This window comes from Rhagoletis zephyria, unplaced genomic scaffold, assembly GCF_001687245.7.
Source record: "Rhagoletis zephyria isolate East Lansing unplaced genomic scaffold, Rhagoletis_zephyria_1.1 Rzeph_scaffold_01666, whole genome shotgun sequence".
NCBI lineage: Eukaryota > Metazoa > Arthropoda > Insecta > Diptera > Tephritidae > Rhagoletis > Rhagoletis zephyria.
The window spans coordinates 5260-24950 of record NW_016158750.1 but is presented as its reverse complement, the minus strand read 5'-3'; the positions used below and the strand labels follow the sequence as shown (position 1 = coordinate 24950).

The 19691-nt window shown below is 34.8% G+C and overlaps 3 protein-coding genes across 3 annotated transcripts in view; 2 read left to right on the top strand and 1 right to left on the bottom strand.

Annotated features, from left to right (window-relative positions):
- Positions 1-8813, top strand: part of Drep4 (DNA fragmentation factor-related protein 4) — a 61472-nt gene extending 52659 nt beyond the window's left edge. The window contains exon 6 of the transcript XR_001847818.1: positions 8261-8813. The gene's annotated coding sequence lies outside the window, so the exon portion shown is untranslated. The remainder of the gene's footprint in view (positions 1-8260) is intronic.
- The window catches only part of LOC108364767 (uncharacterized), a 51723-nt gene extending 41587 nt beyond the window's left edge, over positions 1-10136 (bottom strand). The window contains exons 1-2 of the mRNA XM_017618596.1: positions 9792-10136; positions 667-1606 (exon numbers count right to left, since the gene is read on the bottom strand). Coding sequence (XP_017474085.1) covers positions 667-1160 — 494 coding nt within the window. The 5' untranslated portion in view covers positions 1161-1606; positions 9792-10136. The remainder of the gene's footprint in view (positions 1-666; positions 1607-9791) is intronic.
- A 7048-nt stretch (positions 10137-17184) lies between these two features.
- On the top strand, positions 17185-18315 carry Gip (hydroxypyruvate isomerase-like protein Gip). Its single transcript, XM_017618597.1, has one exon. The coding sequence runs from the start codon at positions 17226-17228 to the stop codon at positions 18069-18071; it is 846 nt and encodes a 281-aa protein (XP_017474086.1). The 5' UTR covers positions 17185-17225; the 3' UTR covers positions 18072-18315.
- Positions 18316-19691: the final 1376 nt, after the last annotated feature.

Below are 19691 nucleotides of genomic sequence, written 5' to 3'. Positions count from 1 at the left end.
AAAGTTTTTCCTTTTAGTTTAATTTTTAAAAACTTTTTTGTTCATATTTTTGTTATTTAATTAGTTTTCCTTTTTTTACTTTTATTTTCTTTTATTTATTAGATTTTGTTTTAAAAATTAAAATATTATTATTTTTTTTTTAATTCTAAAGTACAGTAAAGAGCTTTCAAGATAGTTGCCAGAATTGACAATTTTCTTACGAAAGACAGTTTCTAGACAATGCAATTTGCGAAGAAAATTTTTACAACGGATGTCTGACGGAAGTACGTTACATTAACACCTGAGTAGAATCTGAAATTAATTAATTTGTTTTATCTTATCTTATCTCATTTTATTTGAATTTTATTATACTGTCTCTTTTTTTTTGAAAACTATAAACCATGAAGTTATAGGGAACAACCGTATGTACCTCTAATCACTTGTGTAAATAAATAATAGTGATTTATAAGGCAACGACGACAAAAAGTCTACCAACAACTAGTAGCTTATATCTAATTAAAAACAAAACAAAAGTGCAATATAGCCTATTTGCTCAAAAGCTTCGCTCATCTCTTTTACAAACAAAAAACCTTATAAATATTTGTGAACATCCAAAACAAAACTACATACATACATACATACAATTTCATAAATATGTAAATCACAAAAAAAAAATTGCGCACTTACAATTCGCTCACACGATCACCCTGTGCCGCTGCAGCAGCCGCCGCCGCAGCAGCAACTTGACGCAGCAGCGCAGCCGTTGTACAGGTTCCATTAGTGGGTGGCGCTGCCGATGTTGCTGCTTCGGCTACGGTCACTGCCGTTGTTCGCGCAGCCGTTGCTGACTGAGGCGCAGTTGTTGTTGCCATTGCTGGCAGCGATATAATTGCTTTTGCCGCTCTTGCTGCTGTCGCCGTTGCCACGGGTTCTACTGGCGCATTGTTGTTATTGGGCTCACAATGAAAGCCACGATCCTCCCGCACCATATAAGCGGGCAGCGTTTCAATAATTGCATTCGCCTTGCCGTTGTATGAACCCAAAAGTTCGCGATATTTTGAGTAGACAATGCGTTTGAGTTGGGGATTTGTTGAACCATTTGCAGTCACAGCAGAGGTTGGCGAAGTAGCGGATGCTGTTGGTGGTGGTCGTGGTGCAGCATGTTGCATTGTGGTGGCCATTTTCACTTAGTGATGGCGCGCGCGCGCTCGTTAACTTTGAATTAAAAATGCAAATGGAACTCTTTTGGAGGCGATGCAACAAGCAATGCAACAGTCGGCGGCTGCAGAATTTAATCACTCGTTTGTTTCACACAATTTCACTGATTAGAAAAAAAATAAAAATCACTTCAATGTGATTTTCTATTTCACAAAGCGTGCACTTTTAAGATCACTGTAGATCACTTTTTTCCACCACACAATTAAGTGTTGTTTCTATTACTTTTTCTTACTATGTGTGTACTTTTTTAGTTATGTACTTGTTTGTAAGCAGCTCAGCTTGTTGCTGTTTCAGTCGCCTCGCTTATTCAACTTATTAGACTTGTTTCAATTGATTTTATTACATACTTTGTAATAATCGCTTAATGAAGTCGCTCATCTACTGCCATTCACTGCCATAATTGATATGCCTATAAATTTTATTATCAGTCACCTGCGCATTTTAAACATTTCTATAAAATGTGCTCAATTAAAAAGTTGAAGTGTGGGTGCCGCCGGAATTCCTTTATTGCAACAGTATCGCATTACTGCGGCTTCGCATCACAAAGCGTTTATAAATTTACTAAAAAAAAAACACCTACTGGAATGTACTACTTATACATTAGACCGCCTCAGGCGATATAAAATCATCACTAATAAAATTAATTATTTTTTATGGTGACCACTAAAATATTTTAGATGGGCCATTCGTAGGCTGAACTGTGTTGAATATGCATTTCTCCAAAAATTTATTGGTTTTGTTTGAAATTTTGTAAAACTTTTTTAAGTAAATTTGTTGCATTACAATACCCAAAAAGCTGAAGTCTGGCATATTTAAGCTGATCAGCCTTTTATTGTATGTAGTTCGGGGAAATTTTTTAAGCCTTGCTTCATAGAAGTTGGAATAGTTTAATAATTTCGTTAGCGATTGTTTTTAATACCTAAAAGTGGTATGTACATGTTTTCATACTTTTTTTTTTATATATTCGCCGATTTACATTTAATAGAAAATTCTAAAATATTTATTCTTTCATACTAAATTTTTAAAAATTATAATTTTTTTTTAATTTTTAAATTTCTTATTTTAAACTTTTTTTTCGAACAATATGTCGACCTCTTTGCTCGAAATTATCGTATATGCCATTTTTCGAAATTGACTTTTTGATGCAAATTGGTTCTACAACTCAAAACGCATCACCTGGTAAAATATTGTGGATGCAGTCCCTATAGTTACTATTATCTATATTTTATCTTATGTTAAAATGTATTTTGTTCTTGTAGGCGAAATCACCGTACGTGCCATACAAAAGTATTTTGTAAAAAAAAATAAAAAAATTAAAAAAAATTGAAAATTAGAAAAATCGATCTATTGTAAAATTTGGTTCATGGTTTAATTTTTTTTTTAGATTAAAAATAAAAATTGCGCAAAATTTTTATTTTTCAACTTTTATTTTCATAATATAGAAAATGGCACATCCATTAAAGTTTTCACTAAAATTGCATAAAAATATTCTTACAATAGCTCTAAACGTCCCTTTAATTTAAATATCGATATACTGATTCTAATTATTTGAGTATTTACTACAAAAAAAAAGTGTCCTATTATAATCTTAGTAATATGAAAAACATATTATAGATATTACCTTGCATTTAGCCGAAATATTTAGACGTAAGTCACAGACCAAACTTTAAAAAGAAAGCATATTTTTTGTGACTCGTCCTAATGCACAAATAAATTCTACCATATTTATTAACCAATCGCAGCAATTAATGGTACGAGTTTATAAAAATTGCGTTTTACTGTTTGAGTAGACCTATTAACGAATTTACGTATAGCTGCTGTTTTCATTTAGTATGCTTTAATTTTTTACTTAATGAATATAAAAAAGTTAATTGAGAAGTAAATCGTTTCAAATATATGTAGTAGGCTGCACATTTATATAAGGCTATTGCGAGGTGTTTTTATTGTGTCATGTTTTCATAATGACCAGAAATTATTGTTATATCGGCGGTTGAGTGGAAACTGCTATCTTGAAAACACCCTAGCTCAGCAAACCGTAGAAAAACGCCCTATTTCAGAATTTAGTTATCTTAGCAAATGTTCAAAACCGCCTTCTTTTTTTTTAACGCAATTCTGAAATAGGGCGTTCTTCCGCCATTTGCTGAGTTATTTGCCCACCTAAGAATTGGTAAATAATTGTTTACTTTCCCTCCCCATTCCTACTCAGTTGCTTTCAAATCGCCTTTTATATTTCTTAAAAAATTTTTTTTTGCTTAAAATTGTAGTTCCCTTATCCTCCCAGGTCGTTGTGCCTAAGGTACTGAGTGGAGAACCCTTCACATACCAGCATAGTACTGACGAAGGTTATGACAAGCAAGTCCGGAGACTAACACGATCAACTCGTAAGTCTCTGAAAGACTGTCGGATATCAGGCAAAGCCCTTCACTACTATGGATAATGGTGCGAACGCCCTTACGTAGTTAATCTAGTGAAATCAAGATTTTGTTTATCTCGACCAATGAAGGATTATGTACCTTCAAGGAGTCTATATCTTTTGTGGGTAAGTTCTATTTCTTTGGTTCCCTAACAGCCAATGGCCGATGGTAGTGGCTAACTAACTGCTGTTCTTTTTGTTATATAGGCTTTGGCTCCTTTTTTTTTGCCCTCAAATGGCAGCTGACGTGCGAGCACTATTACAAAAAACTGAATTAGCTACTCCATTGATCAGGCATCGATCCTGAATCCCCATATACATCGGCCGTTTTCTTGTAATAAATTTATTTAAACACTGACTTATGCCCTTGCGGTGATCGTTGATTGCAAAATTAAGTAACTTCCTCTCCTCCTTGCTGCATTAAAAACTTCAATTGTAAAGTTGTTAATCGACTTTAACGGAACATGTCTGCTTTAAAAGGATACGCATGTTTCTAAAGATTACAAAAGCCATTATATCACCGCCAAAGCTGAAAAGATCACCTCACACATCAGGATGAGTGAAGATTTTTATGGATCATAAAATTGCCTGCTATCAATAAATAAAACTTAACGTTGAACCATATATTTACTCCAGTGAACATACATATGTACAACAGGATTTTGAATAGTTTTCAACGATTGACACAGAATTCGCAGAAAATCCATAACAAATGGCATTCAGAGTGACCAAAGTCTAACAAATGGCAAACACCAAACAAACCAGCAAAACTTAAATCAGGTCATAACAAGAGCACAAAATTTGCACTCAAAGCGAGGTCACGTCGCCGCTACGTTACTTAACCACATACAATTCAATCGCAGGGCATGTGACGTAATAAGCTTATAAGAAATTAAATGCGATTGAATGATCAAAGAGGATACGCTGATATGATCATTAAAGCTCATTAATGATGATTAGCAGTTTATATACTATGTGTGCGTTCGTTCCACTGATCACTGAGTATTACCTATAAAATTTCGTAAATCTTTTTCTCCTTGCCAATTTGCGGTTATTCATTTATTCGGTTTGCGAGAGGCCAAAAATAGTGCGAAATTGATCAGCATGATCATTGATCGTGTGCGATCTACTTGAACTGTCGCATATCAAAATGTGAGGGCAAATATACCCGCATTGAACTCATTCAATTCAATTAAGCTATGGGAGGCTGTTGATTTTTAGGGAAATATTGCTGAGTCATAGCATTTCATTTGGAGCATGGCTTCAGAGTTCATTGCGACATACACGATCAGCAGCTGAGCCACAGCACCACAAACACTTACAAGCCCATTGATTTTTTGATAGCAAGAAGTGTGTGTATATGTTTTTTATTTTCGGTAAAAAAGTAGAGGAAGAATTATTCATGATCACATCACGTCATAGTGTCATGCTTCCTTGCGTGAGTAAAAAAATGCGTTCAATACTCGTTCGTGAAAACTTCTAATGAATTAGAAAATACGATAAACCTTTTCGAGCGTGAGATGGGACCTTTTAGTGCGATCAATCGCCTTTATTTTATTTTCTATTCTTTTACAATGCCTCCTACCTACCAATGCATGAGTGGTCTGATCTGTGCGATATGACTGGCTGGCTGGCATTTAGTGGTTGCCTTAGGGCTAATAGGGCATTGTTTTTCTTTTTCCTTCGCTCATCGACAGGTATGTGTATATGTATGTTTATAGATACATACATATGTATGTCGATATATAAGTGTAGGTGGTGCCTGTGTTTCTGGCACAAGGTAAGTGCGGTTGGCAGACACTGATACCCCCGCACAAGCACACACCTTGCACACAAAACGAAAGGCCAAACGCGGACGTTGGAGTAGGGAGCGTGCGACCAAGAAGGCTGCTTGTATGATAGCTCATTCTTAAATATAACCAAGAATTTCCTTGGCCACACACGCACACACGTACTGGTGTTTTTATACCACGCACATGTGTATTAGGGTGGTCAAAAAAAAATAAGTAACGTTGAAATTTTAATGCCGCCACTACCTAGGGTTGTTCTATACCGAAAAATATACCCCCATTTTTTATTTTGAAGTCAAAAAATATTTAGAGCGCTCAAAGTTTTCCATGAATTCTATATGAGAAAAATCAAATTTTCGTAAAAATGGTATATAATTCTTGCAAATCAATATTTTTCGATCGGAAAAATCTGGGTTTCTTCAGGAGACTCCAATAATAACGTCTAATTGTTTGTTTGATAATTTTTTGATATGGTCCCCCCTTTGCATTTTCTACGAAAGTTGTTTTTTTTTTAATGAATTTTTTATGTGCATTGAGAGAGAGCGCTCAAAGTCTCTCTCAAAATATTTTTTGATTTCAAAATAAAAAAATGGGGATTTATTTTTTTTTTTTTGGTATAGAACAATCTTAGGGGGTGGCGGAATTAAAAATTCCGACTTTACATTTATTTGGTACCACTCTAATGTGTACATGTACATATGTACATATTTACACATGTGCGCCAGTCAATCGCCAGCACATATGTATGTACATACATATCTACAAGTATGCCAGTGCCAAGATGATTCATCGCGTTCAACCATATCAACAACACTTCCTCCTGTTTGGCCCTCCTTTGTCCGGGCACTCGCTCACGGATTTACTCATCCATTAGGCTTCCTCACCTCGTATTATCGCCTTTTGTTCAGTCACGGCGTTGGTGGTGGCGCAGTTCAAGCATAAATACTCATTCATGCACACGTATAAATATGTACATATGTATGTATGTGTGTAGGTGCATACGAGCATTTGTGGAGCCCCCAGTCCACGTTCAGAATGGCCCGCTACAAGTTATTCGAGTAATGTTAATAAATAAAATTAATTTGTATGAAAAACTGCAGCGTAGCGCTCAGAGCTAACGAAACAAAAAAAAATAAAAAATAAATAAAAAGCCTAAACGATTAATAGGATTTTAGTACGCGGGAAACTGCAGAAAGTTGTTGTTGTAAGAGAAGAAAATTTGTTATTTGCCACATGTACTCGCATATCTAAATATTTATGCATACATACATATTTACACACACCTTTATTAAATTTTATGCATGCATTTATTTAAATATTTTATGTGGAACATTTGCGTTCTCACGCAGCTAACCGCATTTCTTGATTTATAGTCATGAGTTTAAGCGCGTAAAGAAAAATCAAAAGGAATTTTTCTCGCTAAAAAAATAAACAAAAAACTATTGTGCGTGCGCTGGCAGTTAGTTCTTTGAATATTTTTCGCTGAATGAGTAAGTGCTGAAAGATAAGCAAGCAAGTGTTTTTAGACGCATATAAAAATTATAAAATTTCATAAAATTCCTAAGTGGCTTTGTAGCTGTGGGAAGCAATCATGGATCTGCATTGATTTTTAATTTTCGTTGTAATTTCTTTATGCTATTTTTTTTTTGTGTAAAAATCGATTGTGGACAAACTAGGCTGATCTAATATTTAGGTCCCGCTAGTGCCAATCCGAAAATAGGCTCAATAATTGGTACCCACAACTTTCCGCTGTATAAGCTTCCCCATCCCATCAAGGCTCAGTAAATATTAAATTTATGCGAAACGTCAAAGGCATAAATTTCAACAAAAAAAAAAAATAAAATCTATAAGCCGACTTGCCAACGTTTACCCAAATTCCATTATTCGTAAGAGGTTTCAAACCTGCTCAGTGTGTAGTACGAGATCTTTCCTGCTCACAACCACTGCGGTCTGCAATCTGCACTCTCTCTCATCCTCTAGGAGAGCATCCCGCTTTCAGTTACCCATGCCCTAGCATACGCCTAGCACTCGTGAGCTGACCTAAGGCCCATCTGTTCAAGAGAAGTGCAATATAGTTGTTCCATCCGTTGCGTGCTCGCTAAGATGAGCGTTTAAGAACGCCATTTCTTGAGTGCTGCTCAGCCACACAGTTTCCGGCAATATCACTGTGGCCTTTTACCCACATGTGTCTAGCTAGAAAATATTCTGACATTACCAAAAAGAGATCAGCTATTAGCAGCAGACTAATTTTGTACACAAGTTAAATGTGCCTATTGCTCCGATTACTTCTTGACTAGCGGAGTTTATCTCCCTTATCAAGATCACAGAATTGAGGCAACAATCGACGTTCCAGAAGAGAGTAGATTTCAAGAGGTACTGATCTAATTTGAGACCCAATGCACCTTAGTTAGACCGAAACTTGCGTTCCAGCCAATTTACCTGCAATATCAACAGGTTTTAAAAGGTATAGTGGAATCGGTTCAAAGTCACCCGCTGGTTCCAGTAACTGCCCAAATAATGTAGTTCTGTAGGGAGATTCACCATACAAGGTTTCCATAGGCTAAAGTGACCTCGTGACGAGCATTTCTCAATTTATAAAACAAATTTCTTCTGTTTTTTTTCTTTTAGATATAATTTTAAAGAAATAGAAAATGGCTGAGAAAAAGCATATATTTTTTAAATCAATTTATTTAAAATGCAGTTTGTAAATTTTGGAATTCCTTTTTTATATCGCCACCGGGTGTTTTGGTTTTTCACAGAAAAATTTTTTATCAAAAACATTGCAATTTTTTCTCTTTTTTTATAAAAAAGTGTATGGCATAATTTTAATTTTAATTAGTAATAATTTACTGCCTTCAAGAAACCTTCTTATAAAACCATTTGCCGTTCGGAAGCGTCGTTAAATTATAGTTCGCTCCATTTGTTTTACAACATCAGGATGCACACCCCAAATCGGAGGAGAAATTCGGCCTAACACTTAGTAAAAGGGTAAGCACCGAAATACTATTATTATTAATAATTTAATGTACCTTTTATTACGAATTTTAAAATAAAATAGTAAAAAACGTTTCCAAAAAAAAGGTCACATTTGGTTCTTAAAAATTTCAAAATACACAGCCAATAAAAAGTTAGCTTAGGAATAAACTGTAGCTCATTTCATTCACAGAAAAGTCGCAGAAATTTGAAATACCAGCGGAACAATGAAAATTGCACTTACAGTCAACGTTAAAAATATGAATATCCTGACGTTTTGACGATTTAATTTATTTACATTCTCAATACCAAATTTTTCTTATTTCTTTGTCAAAATATAATTCGTACAACAGCGAAAACCAGCAGAAGCAATTTTATTAATTTCATAAAGAACTCGGGAAAATTCAAGAAATACCCAAAAAAATTCATCAAAATGTTCAACATTTGAATTAAATTTCTTAGAAAAATTTTGAGTATGCAGTTTTGTAGGCCATTCAATTTTAGTATGATGAGGTGAAGGTTTAAAGTCTCTGAAAAATACCGTTGATTTGTGGATATTTTTTTTTTGTCAAGCATGTTGCGCATTTACTTCCACATATCAAATAAATAAAATTTATTTTTATTAAAATTTAATGCGCTACAAAACTGCATACTCAAAACTTTTCTTAGAAATCAAATTGAAAAGTTGAAAATTTAGGTGATTTTTTTTTTTTGTAATTCTTGATTTTTCCCGAGTTCTATGTGAAATTAATAAAAATTGTGTTCCGCTGTTTTCTGCTGTTGAATTAAGTATATTTTTATTAAAAATAAGAAAAATTTGGTATGGAAAATATAAATGAATAAAATCGTCAAAACGTCAGGGTATTCATATTTTTTATGCAGACTGTATATGCTATTTTCATTATTTTGCCGATACTTCAAATTTCTGCAATACGCCCTCGATAGGCAGAGTATCCTCACTGACATTTCAAAAGAAAATATATATATAAAAAATTGGCTTAAAATGCATTGCTAGAATCGAAACGGTAATAATAGGCCCGAGGCACGCCCTTTTAGTGTTCTTTTAGTGTAACAAGTCGCCTCACATAGGTGCAATGAACTTTTCAATAAAATACACCGTATTTATTATCTATATCCTTCTTTCCCATATTACTACACACACTTTTTTTTTTTGTAGATAGGCCCCTCTGGTTTTCATGGCCTCATATGTATTATGATAAGAATTCACAGTATAATTTTTAGGCGAAATTGAATTAAACGATTTTTTCCGTTAAATACGCAAGAGTTTATTTCTCATAAATTTTATCACCTAGCAGCACCCATACACAAAAATTTTATCAGTCTCCAGAAAAGCAATTCATCTTGCGCAATGTTAGCAGATTTTTTTACAACAAGAAAACTAAATAAACAAAACACACCGTTAAGTAATCCACAATTAAACAATTTTGCACATTAATGTGTCTTGAAACAGCAAGAAAAAAAAAATAGCACCAATTTTTTTAAACGACGTTGACACTTGAATTACGCGGTCTTGCGCGCACAACCGACAAACATTGTCAGCTGTCAAATAAGCGAGTTGAAATGAACTGAACTAAGCGATACAACGCAGCGTGAAATAAAGAAATACGAGTATGAAAAAACAGTTGCGGTTGAATCCAAGAGGCGAACTGCACGCCGCGATGTTTGGACGCGCAATGAGCCGAGTCGGCTGTTAAGCACAGCGTCCAAGCGGCGTCACTGGTCTACACCAGCAGCAGCACCACCACCACCTCAACTGGAGGGAAATGTCGTTGTGACGTTTCAGCAATAATACCCAACAAACACTGGAACAAAAAACTTTCAAACGCTTGAGAAAATCTGATTTCTCAATTTAATATTTTGGCATTGCAAAACATTTTCTCAAATTTTTCTCAAATATTGTTTATCGACTTAAGAATGGTTTGAGCAACATTTGGGAATTTTTTTAGCACTTCGTTGTGTTTCATCTGTGTCGACAATGCAAAGATGTCGAAGTCTCCTCGACCACGCGGGCGCTTTTATTCGCAATTTGCCTGTCGGAAAATCGCTCCTTCTTCGAGTGACTTGGAATGCATTTAATTTATTGATATGAGTGAAAATTTGTTAATAATATTATTTTGTTATTGATCGTTTTATGACTGATCTGCCATTAGTCATTAAAACTTAAAACCGAAAGAAATAAATAGTTTGCTGCATCGATAGTGAACAATAATTTTCCTGCTTAAAATGACATAATATTTTTATGTAAAAAAAAACTTGTTTATGTGAATGTATGATAAAAGGGCTTATGCTCTTTTGAAAATGCAACAAATCCATAAAAAAAAACATTTTTCTATAAAAACTGAGTGTTTGTTTTACGTGCATTCATTACATTGATTTGATTCCGTTCCGCTCCTCTCACGTTTAAGAAAAAGTTGAGAACTCAATATTTCGCCATTTGAAAATAAAGAAAAATTCCATATTGAAAATGTGCCTTTTAGTTTGAGAACGCTATCAACGGTTATTTGAGATGCATTTGAGAAGTAGCGCTTGGGATTTGAGACAAGAACTGCATCTCAATAAAACAATCAACAAAAAATGCTTATTGGGTAACGACAACAAACAAAGACTGTAAATGTGAGCCACAACAACCTGAAGCTGACAAGCCAACCGTTGCTGTGTGGAAGAAAACCACTGACTCAAGCTGGGTTGACTTTTTATTATTATTGTTGTTGTTGTCGTCTTATACACTATACCTACGGTGACCATAAATATGGATTCAAAATGAAGGACAATTTTTCAAAAATATGCCTACATATATTTACGTAGTATAAAAATATCAAAAGAGTATTTATGATTCTAAATTCTTATTACATTTTAAACTTTAAAAATGAATAACGTTTTCTTCATCGATATTAATCTTTTTTTACGTGAATATTTATAAAAGTATAGTAAAACATATTATAATTGCAATAGCGAAAAGTGAAAATCTTTAAAAGATTATTTTATAGGCAAATTTTGAGTCGTTCAAAACGAAAACAATACACTTCTTTTTTTGTTTTTTGGTACTTTTCGCAGTTATATGTCAAAAATCGACGTCATGAATCGACGTAAACGACGAGTTACAAAGTGCCCTTTACAAAAATACTCAATTTGTGCAGACTGTAATGATATATCTTCTTTATCGAATTTTAAAATAATGAAAAAAATAATCAAATGAAACTGCGTATTTGATTGAAGATCTCACTTTTTTCGACTTTGACGACAAAATGCAAATGGTCGCCTGTAGCACTAATAATTTTCATTGAAGTCGCTACAAGTTGTATATTTTGGTAAGAGGCACATCAATACCCTTCGAGCTGTAAGTCGCTTACGTTGATTGGGAGATTTTTTCATGAGATATGGAAGAAACCCTACGAAAAGTACCAAAAAACACTTTTTTTAAAAAATCCATCCATTGTCCGATAATTTTAAAATAACGATAAAATGCGGGACAAATGCAGGACACTTGGAAAAAATCAGTACATTTTCAGGTTTTTCAGGTTTGAAAAACTACGCAGGACCGACATTTGAAAAACAGTACGGTCCTGCAAAAAACAGACAGCGGATGGTCACCGTAACTATACCACATTGTGTGTTGGATATAAAACGGGCTTGTATTGTTGTTGTAAATACATTGTTTTCGATATTGATCATGTTGCGTTGTTGGTGTTGCTGTTGCTGATGCTTTTTTTCTTTGTACTAGCTGCAACTTTTAGTTTCGCTTAAATTTTTATATTTTTTTTTATATTTTTTTGTTAGCGATTTCCTTCGTCACAACTCGCCACAAGGTTGAGTGGTGTGCTCCTCTTTTGTGGAAATGAGGCGCAAGAATTGCTGGCTGCAAGTTGGGGGCAAGTAAAAATGTGCAAACGGCATGCAAGCGTTGCATGTGTACTCCAACGTCACGCTAGCAAAAGAGACCATGACGTTCAATAGTTGGCGTGTACATAAGTACGCAGGCGCACAAGTTAAATAGTATGTATGTATGTATAATGTGGTTGGCTGACGTCGCATGCAATGAGCCAAGCCATGTAGCAAAATAAAAAACTGCCTGTTTGTAAGGCGGACGGATGGAAAGTCTGTTGGTCAGCCGCAGTCCAGTCAGAAGTTGCAACAATGCAAGCAAATTGCTGTTGCCAACGCCAACTTTGTGTTGGCGATGGTTTGCGTTGGCTGCTTGCAGTGATTGGCGTAACAGTTCTGTAGGGCAGACAGCAAAATACCACATGCGTCGCACCGTTGCGGCTAGTGGGCACTTAGACAGCGTGGGCAATTGTAACTTGTTGATAGAAAAGGTATTGGGTTTTATTTAATTTTTTTCCTTCTACTTTTCTTACCAAGACAGAAACCTAATGTAGTGAGAAACAGGCTAAATATTCTAAATTTTAAGGCTAGATTTCACTTCTGTTATAAGTTCCTAAATTTGTTGCCTAAAATATTAAGGCTAATGCAATGTTAGAATCTTAATTTTAATACAAGTCATACCTGAAAATTTGAAGATCTTGGCTTGTTCAATTTTATTAGCTATTTTTTCATCTTTCGCTTTTAATCTTCACTACATTGAAAAACATATCGAAAACATTTGTTGTCGGTTTCAACACCCATACTTTACCCCTCCAATTCTAATGGCTGTGTCAAAGTAAAAAGATACCTTATCTCTCACTAGATGGTATACCTAAGTACAATTACGTAGGATACACCAAAAAAGTGCACTGGGAATTGAAGAGTTGAGATTATTATGGAATCGAGCGAAATATGTAATACTTGAATGGTAAATACTTCAGACTGGGAGCGCATATGTATAAACTGGGGTTACGATCGAATGACCTTTGCCGGTTCTGCGACGTCTCCAGTGAAACGCCACTCCACATCCTCATTGAGTGTGATGCAGTCAGCAGAAGACGTGAGAGGAGGTTAAGCTCCATGTGGCCACAGTTAGAGCACATTCACTCCTTATCCGCCAAGAAGCATTGGGACTTCTTGGAGGGCACAGTAGATCATTAGGTCGCAGTGCATACCTCATAAATTATCTATCTATCTATCTCTACATACTTTGAACCCACCGGTCAGTTCAAAATCACAGAGGCTAGTTCTATCGTACAAAGCCTATCTTTTTAGTTGCTAACAGTTATACGAATCCTTCCAATAATTGATAGCCTGGTAGCACCCAATACTCTTCTATAATTCGAGGTTAAAATCTCTTTTTTTGGCATTGGATTTGATAGAGAGGCTTAACTCATTTGCTAAGCAATTTTACGTATCGTCGTTTAAAGTGCAAAGGTCAGACAGTTAGGCAGAGAAGCAACGGCCGCAATTCCAATCTAAGGTGCTCTGTGCGGAAGATCCGAATGCAAATTAGGGGAGGAGTTTAGATTACACGGAGTAAAAAGAAGCCATGACCCATAGGGCTTTTCAGGCATAGTGGTTACTGCGTCGCTATATCCTCTTCGGGTTCGAGTTTCTGAATTATAAATGGCATTTAGTTTTATAAAATTGAGGATTGTCCTCAAACCTGATTTGTCTTCCTCAAAAATATTGTCCTTCTCTGTCCACCTTTTGAGCAATTTTCAAAAAATTTCGTTCAGAACATTTTTCGGTCCTAGTATGGTTGTCGACAACGACGTCGATGTAATTTTTTCATCCAAAAATAGCCCACGTGAGTCCAACTCCAGCTACTCTGACCTCAGTTTTTTTGCGAAGAACACCTTTTACCAAAAATACTGTGGTCAGCGTAGCTGTACTTGGACATACGAGGGCTATTTTGGGATGACAAAACGGCATCGACGTCGGCAACCATAATAGGGTCGATTATTTCCTAATCGTACATAATCATTGTATTTAAAAGGAGTTTACATTGTTCAACTTTCAGTTAAATGATGTAAACTTTTCACTCAACTAACCACCTGAGAAAGTTGAACAGTGTAAACGCATTTTAGCCTTAATCAATAATATTTAATACGGCTTTCCCACGGCACCCCAATTACGTAGTTCGCTCTCTCATTCGTAATTCGCACTCCAATTACCCTTAGAATTACGTAATTCGCCTTACTAAATTTTGAGAGCGAATTACCTCATTTGTTGGTAATTCAGATCCAATTACCATGCGAATTACGAACGAATCGCTGTCGTCTCTAATTTTTATCGAAAATTTATCGAAACCTGTTCACAAATCGAAAGTTTTTCTGTGTACGAAAAGTAAAGTTTATACGTGTGTACATCACCATTTTAATACGGAACCTTATAAATTTTTAGCAATTACTTACATTTTGCATAAATTTTGTAGCGTAGAGAAAAAAAACACAGAGATAGAGAAGTTTGAAATCGAACTAAGAATGTGCTCTTGGGAAAGGGGTAATTCGCGTTCGTAATTGGAGGATCGAACAAAGTAATTCACGGTACCGTAGGAAATACTCATTACAAGACTGCAAGACCAGCTAACGACGAGTCTTCACATGCGAAAATTATTGCCTACCATATGTCATTTTGTTTGCCAGATATTTACAAGTTTTATCAGTGGCATTATATGTGTGTGGGGATAAAAGCTTTTGCAAGATGGCTTAACACAAGTATGTTCGTTGCATTGGAGCGGAAATATGCTTAAATTTTTTTAGAAAATGTGTTATTTCACATCCGAGTACATAATCAAAAATAACACAGGCTCAGCGGCGGATGCAGACTTTTTTTGGGATGTTTTCCGCGAAATTTTCCACTTATTCTTATTACTGTAAACTGGTAATTCTTGTATATATATATATATTAGGGTGATCCAAAATAACTAAGAGAAAGAAATTCTCCCATTTGGAAAAATTTGTATTTAAATTTTTAAATTTTCTATGTAAATAACATTTAAAAAAAATTTTGGTTACATTAAAAATGTTATAACTTTTGAACCGTTAAAAGAAGTTATAAAAAAGGGACACACGTTTTTTCTAGGCATATTCTTGTAGGGCATTCAATTCTCTAAAAAAATTACCCTGAAGTTGGTTGTCTTAGAGATGATTGAGAGTATCAAATATGTTAATGATATTGCTGAACGAGGTATAGCGTTGATACAAAATTATAATCGAACTTTGACGAAAGTCGAAGAACGAAACCACTTTATTGTGCAAGTAATACAATTTCTATTAAATAATTTAAAAATAAACAGTAACAACTATTTGATTTGCGGCGGTTTTATAATTACCCAACGCAGTGTACTATTAACTTGCTTGACTTGTGTTTAGAGAAACTTTGAATTGTTAATTTATTCGTTATTTAGGTGTTAAAATAAAAACAAAAATTTTTTGTGTTTACAATGTGGAGAATTTGTCCTCCTGGAATGTTAAAAAATTATGGTCACCTTAGTAACGTGAATATAAAGCAGAGGTCGGCAAAGCGTACTCGTATGTTGAGCAGTACGCTCAACATACGTATTCTTACGCTCTTTAAATCAGTCGTTGTTCTGAGACAAGCAACATAGGCAGTGGCTATGCTGGTAATTTTCTTATGCTACAGTAGACATACTTGGATATACATTTGAATAAAATGATTGAAAAAAATATTTTATGATTCCAAATGCGTTTGGTGATATGCAGTGCCTTTTGTGCCACATATCCATTAAAGGAACACGATGAATATAATTTCAGTAGACATTATAATATTTTTCATAGAGATTTTGCAAATATTCGAGGTGTGCAGAATGATAATTTGTTTACTGAAAATAAAAAAATGTTTCTTCTATAGTTTAAGGAATAGATTTCCCAACTATAAGAAGAAAATAGGTAAGCATTAGTAAGGCACAAACTTCATTAAAAAGGACGTTGGAAAACTTAATTTCTTTAAAAATTGTTAAAAAAGGAGTACCTTTTTCAGATAGCATCTATATCAGAGAAACTTTGAAACCAGTTTTGCAGGAACTCAATTGCATGCATGATGTTATTATTGAAAATATTCCTTTGTCTCCTAGGAAATTAGCTCATCGCACAGATGATATTGGTGCATTTATTGAATCTTTAATTTGATTAATTCATGCAAATTTATTGAGCCAAATTTTCTTAATCAGTACGAAGTTCCCGAGAAATTTGTTTGTGAGGAGTACAAGACACCCTTGTTTTCAACAGAAATATATGTCCGATCCATTATTTCGTAAGCAGAAAGTGGGAAAGCAGGCTGTAAAATATCAGATGTCGAAACTCCTTGACACTACTATTCATACACACGAAATAATCGTAATTTATTTCTTGACCGTTTACTTAAATGGTCCGTACATTGAAATAAGCAAAGTAAGCATGCTCGTTAAAACAAGGTTTGGAAGCCCTAAATAACCAAAATAAGCAATTCCAAGCAAATGCTTAAAATTTTCGGCCCTGCTTATAATATATAAATTATACGTATATATATCATAGTAAAGAACAACAGTATTAGTTTTTCATTGTTGACACATTTGGTCTTTAAATTTTGCTCTTTTCACCACTATGCAGTACGATTACTCTGTCCTCACCAAGGCACTCGCAAAGTGAATTTTGCCGACCTCTGATATAAAGTCATCGCAGATTTGCCGGTGGAGAGAGCTGAGCGAGGTCTGTCAGTACGTATATGTTTTGTATATGAATATGTGCATTACACTAGCAATACACAAAATCAGCTATGACGTCAATTTTCAAGAGAGAGAGAGAGCTAGCGGTATCACATTCGGTTCACCTTGCTTCGAACCTACATATATACACACGTATGTATATCGAAAACAATGGGTATAGAAACAGTATCGCCAATATTGTGAAGTGTAGTTATTTTGTGAGATAACATCGGCTGATATGGTAGTATAAGTGATTTTTATGGTACATACCACTTTAAGTGACGTGCTCGTTCTATCAGTGTTGTTTGAACATTATAGGAGGAAAATGGCACCGAGGCTAGCGGCTAATTTAAATTTCTTATTCAAGGAAGACGAACCGGACATTTCTGAACGAATAAGACGCGCCCACGCCGCTGGTTTTAGAGCAGTAGAAATACCTTTTCCTCATTCAGAACTTCGTAATGTTATACAAGCTAAGGAGGAAACTGGAATACAAATAGTTCTTATCAATATTGATCTCGGCGACTCAAAGTTCGGGACTGCGAGTCTACCACAATGTGAGGAAAAATTTAAGCTGCAACTCAATAAAACAATTCAATTTGCAAAGGCAGTGGAGTGCAAAAAGATTCATATAATGGCTGGTCTTAGAGAAGGAAGCGCAACTGATCACTTGAATGTCTACAAAAATAATTTGAAATATGCTTCTGAAGTACTGGAGAAGGAGGGAATAGTAGGCCTGATTGAGCCAATAAATAGAATAGCTTTGCCAACATACTTCATGAACTCGTATGAAACAGCTTGTGACATAATAAGGGAAATAAACAGCAAGCATATTAGATTGATGGTCGATATATATCATTTGCAACATATTCGGGGAAATATAACCGACGCCTTCTCCACATTCAGGGATATTATTGGACATATTCAAATTGCACAAGTTCCACATCGACATGAACCAGATGTTGCTGGCGAACTAGATTTTTCATACATTTTTGGGTTAATAAAATCAAGTGAATATGAAGACTGGATTGGATGCGAATATAAACCGAAAACTACAACACTAGAAGGCTTAGGTTGGATTAAAAAGTATGAACATTTGTTGTAATTGCAAATATTAGTAGTACGTCGCAGGAGTCGCAATGGTAGAGCTCAACATAATATTTTTCATACACTTCGGATTTCTTATTTTTACCATTAAAATATGTATAACTGCGATTTGCTTTTTTTGTTTTGAAATGTATGTGCTTTGTCTTAACATAACCCGCGGGATTTTATGAACTATGTACATTTAATTAAATAACTACATTCGTACTGGAATAAAGTTACAGGATAATCTATACTAATATATATTTTGAAAGCCGTTTTTGTTTTCTGTTCGCAAAGCTCGAGATCGGCTGTACCGATTTTTGTGCAATTTCGGTTATAGGTTCTCTGGATGCGCTTCTCATTGTCTTAGGCAAAAAAAAAGTTCAAATACTTCCTAAAAATGGAACTGCAGGACTTCAAAAATCCTATAGAATCTAGCATACATGCCAACATAACAGCGGTGCTCAGCGCTCTTTGCTGAAACCGAATTTTTCATACTCCATATCTCTGGAAGTGTTCATGGTAGAGTACTGGAACTTTATACGGTCGTCGCACCTCCCATACAAGTCGAATTTTTCTTATTGCATACCTCGTGGTAGAGTACTCAATTGGCTCAATGGATGTGATTTGCCAATATTCATTCATTCGAAGAAACCAGGGTTGAGTTGTGCAGTTGTAAATCTCAAATCACCACCGGTCGAAATACCTTAAAAGCCAGTTTCATGAAAGCAATTTGATGAAAATTTATTCTTTTAATTGAATTTAATATAGAACCTGATAGGAAAAAATTATTTCTCATTTAAATTACTTTCGCGAAACTGGCTTTTAAGGTATTTCATCTCAGTCTATATATGTATATTTTGTATTTCTGTTGAACAAGGATACATTTGCCACCAACTATAAACAACAAATGAACACCAAACCATAGTCTTAGTCGATGAATGTGCCAGTACAAATCGTAAATGTGGATTGTTGGACTAAAATGTTCAAATTAAAATTAAAATTTAGGGCGGGGCGAAGTTCACCGGGTCTGCTAGTAATACGTAATTTTCTCAATTGCTGTCGCTATTAATCGCTGACTCCGAGTCTACCTTATTGATCTGCTAAATTTCTTTTTGGGATAACAAATTTCGTGATACATATTTACAACCAATTTCGTATTATGCTTTATGCATTTTTTTCTAATCTCCTAACTCCTCAAAAATGCTTCGATAAATAGTTTTTGTAGCTTTGTTTGATTTTATTCTTTTCTTTATATTTGCTCTCAGTTCACATAATAGCTGTCAATCTTTTGTAGCTTTTGTTGAAAAGCTTTTCTTTTGTTCGCCTCCTAATTTCGCTATCACTTTAATTGTTTGTTATTTTGTTTCTTATTGTGATATTATTTTCTGCTGAGATTTTTTGTCGTTTTTGATAACTTTTTATTCATCTCATGCTCTAATACATGCATTATGTCGTATGCCGTTGTTGTTGCTCATTGCGAAACAAGTTTTATTGTCCGCTTTCAATTGTTTTGCAAATGTCAAAACATCTCAAAATTAAAAAAAAAAAAATTAAAAAAAAAAAATAAACAAAACCTTTTCAGTCAGCGAGCTCCTACTCCAAACTGATTGAAGCAATTAATCTTTAATGTTTTCCA

What these genes read in the sequence shown, in the direction of transcription:
- Gip (XM_017618597.1), top strand. Translation starts at nt 17,226, where the DNA reads ATGGTACATACCACTTTAAGTGACGTGCTCGTTCTATCAGTGTTGTTT.